The sequence below is a fragment of the Larus michahellis genome, chromosome 3 (genome assembly GCF_964199755.1).
Source record: "Larus michahellis chromosome 3, bLarMic1.1, whole genome shotgun sequence".
Classification (NCBI taxonomy): domain Eukaryota; kingdom Metazoa; phylum Chordata; class Aves; order Charadriiformes; family Laridae; genus Larus; species Larus michahellis.
In genome coordinates this window covers 103,907,490-103,920,285 of record NC_133898.1, presented here as the reverse complement: position 1 = coordinate 103,920,285, position 12,796 = coordinate 103,907,490, and the positions used below count along the sequence as shown (strand labels likewise).

The 12,796-nt window shown below is 40.5% G+C and overlaps 1 protein-coding gene across 8 annotated transcripts in view; it reads left to right on the top strand.

The window, feature by feature from the left end:
• Positions 1-12,796, top strand: part of PRIM2 (DNA primase subunit 2) — a 132,024-nt gene that overhangs the window by 80,142 nt on the left and 39,086 nt on the right. For all 8 annotated transcript variants that reach the window (XM_074581526.1, XM_074581533.1, XM_074581534.1 and 5 more), the window contains 2 exons: positions 4,944-5,016; positions 6,156-6,341. In XM_074581526.1, the coding sequence (XP_074437627.1) occupies positions 4,944-5,016; positions 6,156-6,341 (259 nt within the window). The remainder of the gene's footprint in view (positions 1-4,943; positions 5,017-6,155; positions 6,342-12,796) is intronic.

The following is a 12,796-nucleotide window of genomic DNA, read 5'->3' as shown; positions in this document are numbered from 1 at the left end:
AGCTGACTTTGTTCAGTCTGGTGAAGAGGAGGCTTAGGGATGATCAAAGAGCAGCCTGCAACTCTTTGAAGGACAAACATCATGGTATTGGAATTCTTGATGGTGCCAGAGGATGTAACAAATGACACTGGTCACATACAGTAGCTTGGGAGGTTTAGATCGGACATTAGGAAACATATTCTAGGATGATAGTGCAGCATGTTGCCCAGAGATATGGACTCTTAGTTCGTGGAGATTTTTAGGATTCAGCTAGAAAAAGCCGTGGCTCACCTGACTACTATTGGCCATGGTCCCGCTTAAAGTGGGGTGTGGGATTAAATGGTCTTCTAACATCCTTTACAACCAACGTGTATATGATTGTGTTAAATCTATCTTCAAATCATAGTTCATAAGGTTCATACAGAAACCATGTGTTTTGCAAGACTGGATTTTTTTTAATGGATAACACAATACTCATGCAGACATGTTCACCCTCTTTTTCACTTATGCTCATCTCGCAAGCAAGTAAAGACTGCATGCCTTAGAGTCATTTACTGTCCTCAACATCTACAAAGTGCCCTTCATATCCTTGCTAAATCTCATGATATACCTCTGCGAATGATACAGTATTTACCAGAACAATCCTAGAGCTACAAGGACATAGATACCGTTCTCGGAAATGTTGATGTAGTGTTCTTGGTCAACAGCGGTGCAAATGTACGTGTTGATCTTTAGTTGTGAGGTATGCTTAAAAAACTTCTGGTAACTGAGATTTGGATTTTAGAAAAATGGGTTTTGAGTGATTGAGTCAGGCTGAATGGAGAGAGACAGGAATTTATATATGGAGGTAAAATAAAAGTGTTTTTTAAGTGAAAAGTGAAGACATTGCTGCTTGCATTCCAGTAAATCACAAAAAAAAATTATGAAGAACTATAGATATTTCTACGTGAGTAAGAAGTAATCTCAGAAGCTAGGTGGAATAACAGAAAGGATGAGTCCAAAATAAGAGCTAAAACTGGAAGCAAAAAATAGAAGAAAGTGAGGGTGATCACAAGCCCCGTTGATTTGTGTTGTAATGTGTTTTCAAACCAGCAGTAGGAAGCTGTTTGGCAATGTTTAATGACATGAAAAAAATGAAGACCATTGTTCATAGAACAAAGGATAGTCTTAATTATTTTTTTCCCCCTAAGGTTTTTGAGAATTTTAATAGAAATGTAGAGAAAATAATGGCAATCCATGGAGAAAGCAGTGTGATTTTTCTTGTGATGAAATCAAGGGACCTGGGGAATCTCTACGGTAGAAAATCAGAAGACCTGATACCTAAAACTGCAAACCCAAAAGCTCTAGTCCCTTGAGCTCCTTGGGACGGGAATCCAAAAGTTTAGCTGCCAAAAGCCACATGACTACTGCTAGTCTCTTTATGCCCAGCTCCAATCTACCACACATTCTGGATGGATAAAGCATACCCTTTTTCAGAGCACCACCTTTGATGGCACTTTATAGGGTTCAGCTCTTTGGTGACTGGTGTTAGGTATCAAGAAACTTTGACCTTGCAAAGGTCATATGCTGCTTGTCAATGTAAAAATAGGGAAACATTTATGAAAAACTTTTCCTATTTGCTTACCATGATGAGATTATTTGCACTTTTCAGAGTCTGAAAAGTAAAATTTTTTCTTCTTCCCTGCCCCTGCCCTTGGCATTGGGTTTTCTGTCCTTGCAGTAAAGTTTTCTACCAACTCCAGACATAATCACAGAATGGTAGGGGTTGGAAGGGACCTCTGGAGATCATCTAGTCTAACCCCTCTGCCAGAGCAGGGTCACCTAGAGCAGGTTGCACAGGGAACGTGTCCAGGCGGGTTTGGAATGTCCCCAGAGTTGGAGACTCCACCACCTCTCTGGGCAGCCTGTGCCAGGGCTCTGCCACCCTCAAAGGAAGAAGTTCCTTCTCATGTTTAGGTGGAACTTCCTATGTTCAAGCTTGTGCCCATTACCTCTTGTCCTGTCCCCGGACACCACAGAAAAGATCCTGGCCCCATCCTCCTGACACCTATCCTTTAAGTATTTATAAGCGTACTTATAATGATCTGCAAGGTTCAGAGAGTATGTCCTCTTTTTAGCAGTAATTTGTGAAGTCTTATTTTGTTCACTTATTGTATAGGAAAACTTTTGTGTCTTCTCTTTGGACCCTCTCTTCCAAGGCCAATCCTTTCTATGGATGCTGGGAAGCAGTAGCTTTCTTTAGCTTAGCAATTTTTTTCGCCATTGGTACGATTCTAGTACATACTATAGGGTACAATCAGATGATCTGAAGTGATTATGGTAGAGCAGCTTAAGAAGTTACCAGCACTCATCCTGGGATGTGATGACTGACTGAATGGTCATTTTCCTAATTGGTTGTTTACAAAATAAAATGAAGTTGCTTAAGCAACAGCTGTTTTCTGTTGTTCAGTGCTTCCATTGTAATATTTTCAGGACTATGTGTTTTGTTCTGTTTGTAGTTCGCCTAAGTGATCTGATGCAGATCTGATTCTACAAGGCAATTTAGATACTTCTTTAGTAGAATCAGTAGTAATAGACACACACAGCTCAAATACTTTTAATTATTTATCCATTGTTGTGTAATGAAAAAAAATCCATTAAGTGCAGTAAGCTTGCATAGTGCTCCTGTGTGTGCCAGAAATAAGACTAAAGAACAAATGAATGCATGTATAATTAAACAAATGATTTGTGCTGTAGTAAAATCCACTCTTAGCTATATGCTTTTCACACTTTACAGTATTGAAATGTAACAAAATAATCTGCAGCACCGAGTATCGTCATTTAGCGAAATTCATTTTTTCTGGAGTTAACCTCTATGTGTCTTCAGAAGATTTAAGAAATTATCTTTGCAAGTTACTTGCAAAATCCCTCTTTCACAAAGCAGTTTGTTCTTTCCCAGACTTTGCAACCTGATTTTGGACCAATATGCTGTATCCAAAGCTCCTGTTTGCTTTATTGCCTTCTGTATTGTCCACTCTTGAGTTCAGTTGGGTTCTGCTGTAAGCATTTCTCTTGGCCTATTCTGCAGCCCTGCATATATCCTCATTCAAGAAGCCTATATATTTAAAAGTAAAAGCTGGGTATTAGATGCTTGTGTTTTATTTGAAATTACTTTGGTGACAACGTCTACATAACTGTCTCTGCTATAGTATAGGACTACCTGAATTTAGCTCAGGTATCAGAAGTAGCTTTGTTCCTTCATTGCAGTATGAATGAAAGATAAGGGAGCATGTGCAAAGTCTTGTGCTACTTTGGTTAGACAGCTACTGTCAGGAGTTAACATGTGTTTGTTTGTCAGTACTGCAGTAAAAGCCTTCCAGCTCTTTATTTGGTACACTTAAGTCGTTTTTGAGTTTTCACTTTTCCCTCGCAGTAGATGTTCATAGCGATACATCAGTTTATTCGGTTTTTGTTTTTTAAATGCTGCATAAGTAGCAAAGTACAAGGGGTTCTTGATTACTGGAAGAAAGCAAAAGTGGACTCTGCTTTCACAAAGAGTAAGGAGAAGGATCTGTGGAACTGTAGACTGGTCAGTCTCATCTCAGTTCCAGACATATGAAGGACAAGAAGGTGATCAAAAGTGGTCAGCATGGATTTGTGAATGGGAAATTATTCTTGACCAATCTCATAGCTGGTCGTTTTATCATAAAAGGATCAATGGATGGTGTGGGGAAAGCAGTGGATGTTTTTTATCTTGTCTTTAGCAAGGTTTTTGACACTGTCTCTTGTAACGTCCTCATTGACAACTGATGAAGTATGGGCTAGGTAAAGGTACAGTGAGGTGGACTGAGAGCTGGCTGAAGTGCTGTGCTCAAAGGTTTGTGATCAGAGGCATTAAGACCAGCTGGAGGGCAGTCACTAGTGGAGGAACCTCAGGATCATGGCTCCTATATTGTTTAGCTGCTGCTGGTGATGGAACAGAGTGTGCACTCAGCAAGTTTCATGGGATACAAAACTGGAAGGAACGGTTTACACCAGATGGGTGTGCTGCCTTTTGGGTGGACTTGGACAGGCCGGAGAAATGGGCTGACAGAAACCCTGTGAAGTTCAACAACAGGAAATACCAAGCCCTGCATCTGGGGAGGAGAAACCCCATGTACTAGTATTGGCTGAGGGCTCAATGGGTGTGAAACAGGGTTGCACGAGAGGACCTTGGGATCCTGGTGGACAACAACCTGACTATGAGCCACCAGTGTACCCATGAAACAAAGACAGTTAACAGCCTCTTGGGTGGCGCTAGGAAGAGCGCTGCCAGCAGGTTGAGGAAAGCACTACTCAGCACTGGTGAGGCCACATCTGGAGGTCTGCGTCCAGTCTTGGTCTCCCCAGTACATATGAGGAGAGGCTGAGACAGCTGAGATTTTTCAGCCTGGAGGAGATAAATTTCAGGAGAGGGTGTGTGTGTATCTTATCAGCATGTATAAATAGATGTCTGTAAGCGGGAGTAAAAAAGACAGAGCAAGACTCTTCTCGGTGGTATTCAGTGATAGACCAGGAGGCAGTGGGCACAAACTGATTCACAGGAAGTTCCACTTAAACATAAGAAAACACTTTTTTTACTGCTAGGGTGGTCAAACACAGGAATGGGTTGCTCGGAAGGTCATGAAGTCTCTGTCCTTAGAGATGCTCAAAACCCAGATGGATGAGATGTTAAGCAGCCTGCTGTAGTTAAGTCTGTTTTGAGCAGGGGGCTGGACTACGTGATCTTCAGAGGTCCCTCTCAACCTCAGCAGTAGTGCGGTCCTGTCATCTGAATTCGTACATAACTTAGGTAGCTGTCAAATACTGTTGTCTTGGGTTTGCCTCGTATAAAATATTTGCAGCCCTTAATTGGCAAAATAATTTCTTTCTGAATTTTCTAAACTTTAAAAAAATATATTTTTGAACACTTTTAAATGGTGCTGTACTGTTTGCTTTGTTCACAGCCATTCTTATGTTGGCCCAGATTACAGCGTGCAAAAGAATTCTGGAAAAATTTCTCTAGAACAGATTGATGCTGTAAGTACTCTGTGTTTATTGAGTTACATTGTATGCTGATACATAACTTGTTAAATTCAAGTACTCTATGTACAGACAACATATAGAGCCTTTATCTTTTTTTGATTCCTGTTTGCTTTGTAACTCTTGAGAACTACTTGAATGAAATTGTGATAAAGTTTAAAATGGAGCAGAAATAACTGAAAATGCATCTAATCAGGATTTAGACTGGAGTTATAATGAATTGCTTAATTTGCTGCATAATTTTGTGTACTTTCACAAATACCTAACGTAATTATAAACAGAGTTTAACAAAATTTTCTTGTTTAATAATTTTGCAAGTTGTGATGTTTAGTTTATGATTATTGCCTGGCAATATTAGTCTTTTCAATGCTTTTTTTTTTTTTACTTTTGACTTAAGAAGGGTTTTTCAAAACTAGGAAGTAAATAAAATGGATTGTAAAACCACATCAAGGGTGCCGAGACAATTAAAACCACATTACAACTCCTTTATCTAAACTTTAGAAATTGTTTACGTTTTCAGTGTCCATCTTAACCATGACAGTGTTCCTTTGGTAGTGAATTCTGTGGCATGACTCAGCTGTTAAAAATAAAAATGCAAAGCCCAAGTAAACTCGAATATTACATTTTTTTATCTCTGAGATCTTGGTTTATAAGAAATAGTATTCTTCAGGGAAAAAGCTTGCAGATGAGTTGCAATGGATTTTACTCCTGCTTGTAGTTTTTCAAAGGTGTTTAAAAAGTACCTATCCCTTCCCCCAACCCCCAAAAACTCTTAACAAAGGTCACCTTGACATTACAGAAGCTAAAATAAGGAAGAGGCAAGAAACACTGTAATGGAACTGTAGATATATTTTTCCTGACAGCAACTAAACCTGTGTTACTTCGTAACTGAAGATGGTCTGATACCACCACCTGTATTACTCTGTCCTTTCGATTTTGTTCTTGAGATGGTTATTGGATTTGATGGCTTACGGACACACTTGTGTTATTGTCAGTCCCAAAGCACTCTGCACATGCATATCTTTTTCTTCCAGCCGTTGGCGTTTTCAAGTGGAGCTAATTAATAATCACAATAAGCATATATCCTACAAATTAAATGGTCAGTATGCCTTGAACACAAATTTTTCTCTTGACAGCTTTCTGTGAAATCATACCCTCTTTGCATGCGTCAGTTGCACAAAGCCCTACGTGATAACCATCATCTCCGTCACGGAGGCCGTATGCAGTATGGACTGTTCTTAAAAGGCATCGGCTTGACTCTGGAACAGGCACTGGAATTTTGGAAGAAAGAATTTATCAGAGGAAAAGTGGATGCAGACAAGGTAATTCAACAAATGAAAAATATCTAAATATGTGAATGTGAGGATGTGGTTTATGTGTCCACTGTGCTACATATTTGAATAGATGCTTGTTAAAGTAGATAATTGGGCAAAAGGCACTGTAATGTCTTTTAAGGGTGCGTTGTTTTTTTCTCTCTTTGCTTATGATTTTATTCATTTTGTTGGTCATTCTCTTGAAGCATGGGGAAAAAAGGCAAGCCACAAAGAGGCTTTTGATAGATGAGGACTAGAAAAGTCTTACTTTACTACTAAATCACTAGGAGACCAAATGTCCTTTATGAAATACAGGTGCTACATGACTACATTAATTCACCAAGCAGGTAAGTGATCACAAACAGTACAGAAAAAAATATTAATTGCACAGCTGTGTGTGAGGTGAGCTTGCTTTACCAAACTTAAAGTCTAAGAATAAAAGAAGAAACCGGAGGTGAACGAAGACAGAAGAATATCTTAAAGGAAATAGTAAGAAAATGCTGTTCAGTGCAATGAGCAGTGTTATTGACATATTAGTCATTGAGCTAACCCTTGCTTATATTTTCGAGAGTATCATGAGTGAGGAAGGTATAACATACCTGTGCTGTCTCTTTGAGAACATGAAAAACTTATGCTAATTTTTGAAGGTTTGTGACCTGCTCCCTACCTTAAACAGCCTAGGTAGAATCAAGCAGGGTTCCTCTCTCATCCATCTCTGCCTGGCCTGTGGTATGTGTTAGAGCAGAAGTTTCAGACCTTATGTCAGTTTTGTTTGGACTGTGATACTTTGCATTTAATATTGTGAGATCTCAGCTTCCAGAGTATTATGAAGTATTTTGGAGTGTTTGGTAGACAGTCTTAGGTTAGCTTAGGCTCTCTGAGGCATGTCTGTTTATAGCAAGGTATGAGGCAAAAAGTAGTGCTATGAATTATGGTACTTATGTCTCTCTCAAGTTGTGGAAGACAGATCAACTGGTCTGCAGATTTTTTGGGAAGGGGAAAGGGATTTGATGATATGATTTGAGTGAGTACCTAAACCTCTGTAAATCTGTCTCCTTAAATGAGGGATATGATTTAAGAGGAGATATGTATTTTGTTAAAAAAGAAATACAAAATGCATTCTCTTACAAAAGTTTCAAGAAAGGATTTGAAGAGAGGTAATAACTTGAATTTTGTGGTTGAATGCCAATTAATCACTAGTTGAATTGAGGAAAATACAGACTTTTCAGTTGCAATTTCCTGTGCTTAAAGGAAATTGAAAGAATAAAAACAAGCTATCAGAAACAATAACAATGTAAATATATATATTTATTATTTCTGTTTTAAAAAAATATTGTGTGAATAGGTCTGATTCCACCTACTTGTGCTTTGACCCTGAGTGTATGCACATGTATGAAGACGTGTACACCTTGGATCCTGTTTTCAAACATAGGGTTATGACTTTCTATTATAGCATGTCTTTTGATAGGTCCTATAAATAAATGAAGTTTTATGATCCTATGTTTAGCTTTGAAAGTTAGAAAGCATATTGTGAATGAAGCAAGGAGTTGTAGGTACTGCAGTTTTCACAAGCAGGCTGCTATTTCTGTGTAATTGTCATTATTCTCAAGTTCTAGATAACCAACTTCAGCCTGGGGTAAAAAAAAAAAGCTGACTTTTCACACCTGTAACTGAAGTCAGTGGCCTGTGGGTTTTTTACACTAAAATGTTGTGTAATGTTTAATGTCCTGAAAGAATGAAGATTGATACAATTCTTATTGGTACTTTCTTCTTTTGACATTTTTATTTTCTGACACTCGTGCCATTCTTCCTTTCCTGTAGAGTAGGGGTAATTATACTGTTTTGTCTTAACTGGAGCATTGTGAAAATACATGCATGGTTCTTGCTAAAGACTAAGATTAATTATTTGTTACTGACTGGTGTATTGCAAAGAGGGAGTGTTCAATTTGCTGCAAATGGTTATGTGTATTGGGTTTGTGCGGCCAGGTTTTGGTAGCGGGGGGGTACAGGGGTGGCTTCTTTGTGAAGCTGCTAGAAGCTTCCCCTATGTCCGATAGAGGCAATGCCAACTGGCTCCAAGATGGGCCCACTGCTGGCCAAGGCCAAGCCCATCAGCAATGGTGGTAGCTCCTCTGTGATAACATAAATTTAAGGGGAAAAAACCTGCTGTGCAACAACAACTGGAGAGAGGAGTGAGAGTATGTGAGAGCAACAACCCTGCAGACACTGAAGTTAGTGAAGAAGGAGGGGAGGAGGTGCTTCAGGTGCCGGAGCAGAGATTCCCCTGCAGCCCGTGGTGAAGACCATTGTGAGGCAGGCTGTCCCCCTGCAGCCCATGGAGGTTGGTGTTGGAGCAGATATCCACCTGCAGCTTGTAGAGGACCCCACGCCAGAGCAGATGGATGCCAAAAGGAGGCTGTGACCCTGTGGGAAGCCTGTGCTGGAGCAGGCTCCTGGCAGGACCTCTGGAGAGAGGAGCCTATGCTGGAGCGCATTTGTTGGCAGGACTTGTGACCCTGTGGTGGACCTATGCTGGAGCAGTATATTCCTGAAGAACTTCACCCTGTTGAAAGGACCCATGCTGGAGCAGTTTGTGAAGAATCATAGAATCATTTAGGTTGGAAAAGACCCTTGGGATCATCAAGTCAAACCATCAACCCCACTCTACAAAGTTCTCCCCTACACTGTATCCCCCAACACCACATCTAAACGACTCTTAAACACATTCAGGGATGGTGACTCCACCACCTCCCTGGGCAGCCTTTTCCAGTGTCTGACAACTCTTTCTGTGAAGAATTTTTTTCTGATGTCCAGCCTAAACCTACCCTGCTGCAGCTTGAAGCCATTCCCTCTTGTTCTATCGCTAATTACCTGTGAGAAGAGACCAGCACCAACCTCTCTACAGTGTCCTTTCAAGTAGTCGTAGAGAGCAATGAGGTCTCCTCCCAGCCTCCTCTTCCTCAAACTAAAGAGTCCCAGCTCCTTCAATTGCTCCTCATCAGATTTATTCTCCAGGCCCGTCACCAGCTTCGTTGCCCTCCTCTGCACTCACTCCAGCACCTCGATATCTGTCTCATATTGAGGTGGCCAGAACTGGACACAATACTCAAGGTGTGGCCTCACCAGTGTTGAGTACGGGGGGACAATCACCTCCTTACTTCTGCTGGTCACACTATTTCTAATACAAGCCAGGATGCCATTGGCTTTCTTGGCCACCTGGGCACACTGCTGGCTCATGTTCAGCTGCTTGTCAATTAGAACCCCAAGGTCTTTTTCCGCCAGGCAGCTTTCCAGCCACACTGCCCCAAGCCTGTAGCGATGCATGGCGTTGTTGTGACCAAAATGCAGGACCCAGCACGTGGCCTTATTAAACCTCATACAGTTGGCCTTGGCCCATTGATCCAGCCTGTCCACGGGAATGACTCATGTTGGAGAAGTTCGTGGAGGACTGTTTCCCATGGGAGGGGCTCCATGCTGGAGCAGGGGAAGAGTGTGAGGAGTCCTCCCCCTGAGGAGGAAGGAGCAGCTGAGGCAATGTGTGATTAACTGACTGCAACCCCCATTCCCAGTCCCCCTGCTCTGCTGGGGGGAGGAGATAGAGAATTTGGGAGTAATGTTGAAGCCCGAAAAGAAGGGATAGGTGGTGGGAGGGTGTTTTAAGATTTGTTTTTATTTCTCATTACCCTATTCTGATTTGATCGGTAATAAATTAAACTAATTTCCCCAAGTTGAGTCTGTTTTGCCCGTAGTGGTAATTGGTGAGTGGTCTCTCCCTGCCCTTATCTCAACTGACAAGCTTTTTCTCTCTCCCATCCAGCTGAGGAGGGGAGTGATAGAGCGGCTCTGGTGGGCACCTGGCGTCCAGCCAGGGTTAAGCCACCACATAATGGTTTCAAAATTGCATGTTAACATTCGTCTTTAATGGCTGTAACATTTATGCCCATTCTCAATCCTAAGAATTCTTGGCACACAACTTCGGTGTTCAGCAGGAAGGAAGTTACCTGTAACAGAGCAGCGGTGTACTGGAGTGCCTACCACCAAGCTAAGCATAGGCACGAGGAAAATTTGCAGCAAAAAGAACTCCTCCTGTGCTCTGAATCACTGATGTGGATATACCCCAGGGCTCACGGATAAAAATACAGTAGAAGAGTTTGTAAGACACAATATTTTACCTTCAGAGAGGAATCTGTAAAGTATATTGTAAATGAAGTGTGAAACCATGAATTCCGTGGAAAAAAAAATAATTTAGTAGTGCCTAGCAAGAAAGCACTGAAACCGGTAGAGATGCTCTGTTGGGAGAGGGGAATGATCAAGTGCTGGCATGTTTACAACAGAGAAAAATGCAGAGTGCAAAATCAAACATTTTTTTCTTTAGGCACGGTAATTAAAATTACTCTGCAAATTGGTAGGCTAAGAGCGCCTAATGGTAAATTATTGTTGTTCAGATGATAGGATCAACTGTCAAATGGTGGTAGATGTGTTACTTCTGACTGAATAGTTATGCCAGTTGGCTTCATAACCTCAGTGTTATTTTAAAGCTGGTTTGTTTTTTCTATAAAATGCAATCTTACTCTAAACAGATATTAATTCCCATAGATACTTGCACATCCTGTTCTTATGGAATACACACACACATCCCCCCCCGGCTCCAAAAAGAGGGGAGTAACTCCAGTATGCTTTTAAAATACTTGAAAAAAGGAAGTAATAAAATGAGTCGAGATCAATTAAATAATTACAGTTCAGTTGTAAAAATCCTCTGATAGTTACAAAGCAAATCCTCTTTTAGTGGAGAATGTTACTTGGCTGTTACTGTTTTCAGATCTATTTGTGTGGTTAATCTGTGAATGTGAAATCGGAGACTTGAAAGATAATGCAGTGTTGAGAACAAAAGAAAGATGAAAGCTGGATCAGTTTCTTTAAGGCATTATTCAGTTACTTCTTTAGCTAATAGCCTGGAATCAAGGTTTTGGTGCAGATGGATGACTTTAAGGCAACCTGTCACATTTTGCTTTCCTTTGCTACATATATGCTTGTGATATATATTCTTTTCCTTAGCAGTATTTGGTGCACAGTGGTACGAAATGCTCTCTTCTAGTACTCTGATTATTTACCACTTTTTACAGAAGAAACAGTTGCTAGTTGCAAGCTTCTGTGTTGAATAGTAATTCCGTTGATAATGCTGTTTGATATTGCACTGATTTTTATTATTGTTGCATATGCCACTGAAATACATCTGAAAATTGTGCAATAGTTTGGGTTTTTATTTATTTGCTTGTTCAATAAACCTCCAAAACTTAAGTATTACTATATTTACAAGATTATCCCAATGTCAGAACAGCTTTCTTGTCCTTGTGACTTACTGAGAATGAGACATGGTCTTTAGCCCTGCGCTCTAGGACTTTCCTGGGCGATGTGGTGGCATTCAGGCTAGTGAAGCCTCTTGTTCTTCCTGACTTAATTTTACAGATTATTTTACTGCAGTCTCATATGGGTTTTTGTTTTCTGTAGAAGTTGGTCACAAGTGGCAACGAGCAGGTCGTTTTCTAGTTGTCAAAGTCTCCTGTCCGAGGTATGTCTCTTCATCCCTTTCCACTAGTGAAGGTCCTCATGAGAGACATTTTCCTGAGAGAAGGGAGAGGGAAGTTTACTCAGACTTAACCTTGCTCAGAGTCTGTGATTGGTAAAGAAGAAAACCTTTCACAGTAAAGCTTTTGAGCTTCAGTTGATTAATATAATCTAGATGTTTCTTCCACACATGATGATCATGTATGAAACTGAGGACAGACAACTTGCCATCTGCATCAATATTCAAAGGAATACATCTCCTACTCTGTTATATGAAGCGATGAAATTTTCGATGAAGATACATCCCAATGAGATAGTTCCAGTGATTTGATTTTCCTGGCTCTTCCACCTGTTTTCTAGATGATCTTAGGAGGTCCTTGAATCTGGATCCAGGAGTGATGCTTTACCTTGATTGCAAACAGCTGGTGGTGACTGTTTCTTCCAGGGCCAAAGAGAAATTCTGTGAGGGGGAGCTTGGACTAGAGACCTCCTGAGGTCCTTTCCAGCCTGAATTTTCCTGTGATTCTCCATCTGGGTCTGAATACAGGTAGAAGTAAATTTTTGTGAGGGCCAGCCACTAGAGGGAGACAAGAGCATAATGAATAAACAAATAAAAAGGATAGAGGTAAATTAGAAGTCCTTATGCTATAATGCGTTGTAGGTCTATACAATTCTATTATAAAAAAACTCCAGTGTATTTAAATGAAGATAGAAATAGGCACTTGATAATCTGCTTTTAAGCATGCACAACTATCCCCAGTTCAATTTATAATGCATGGATGATGTGGTAGTTCTTTAACACCTCCTTAAATCCCCAGGAATATTTTCTTTATTGCTCAGTTTGTTACATTTGGTTTTGATATTTTACTTTCTCATTTGTTTGAGATCTGGGGGTTGAG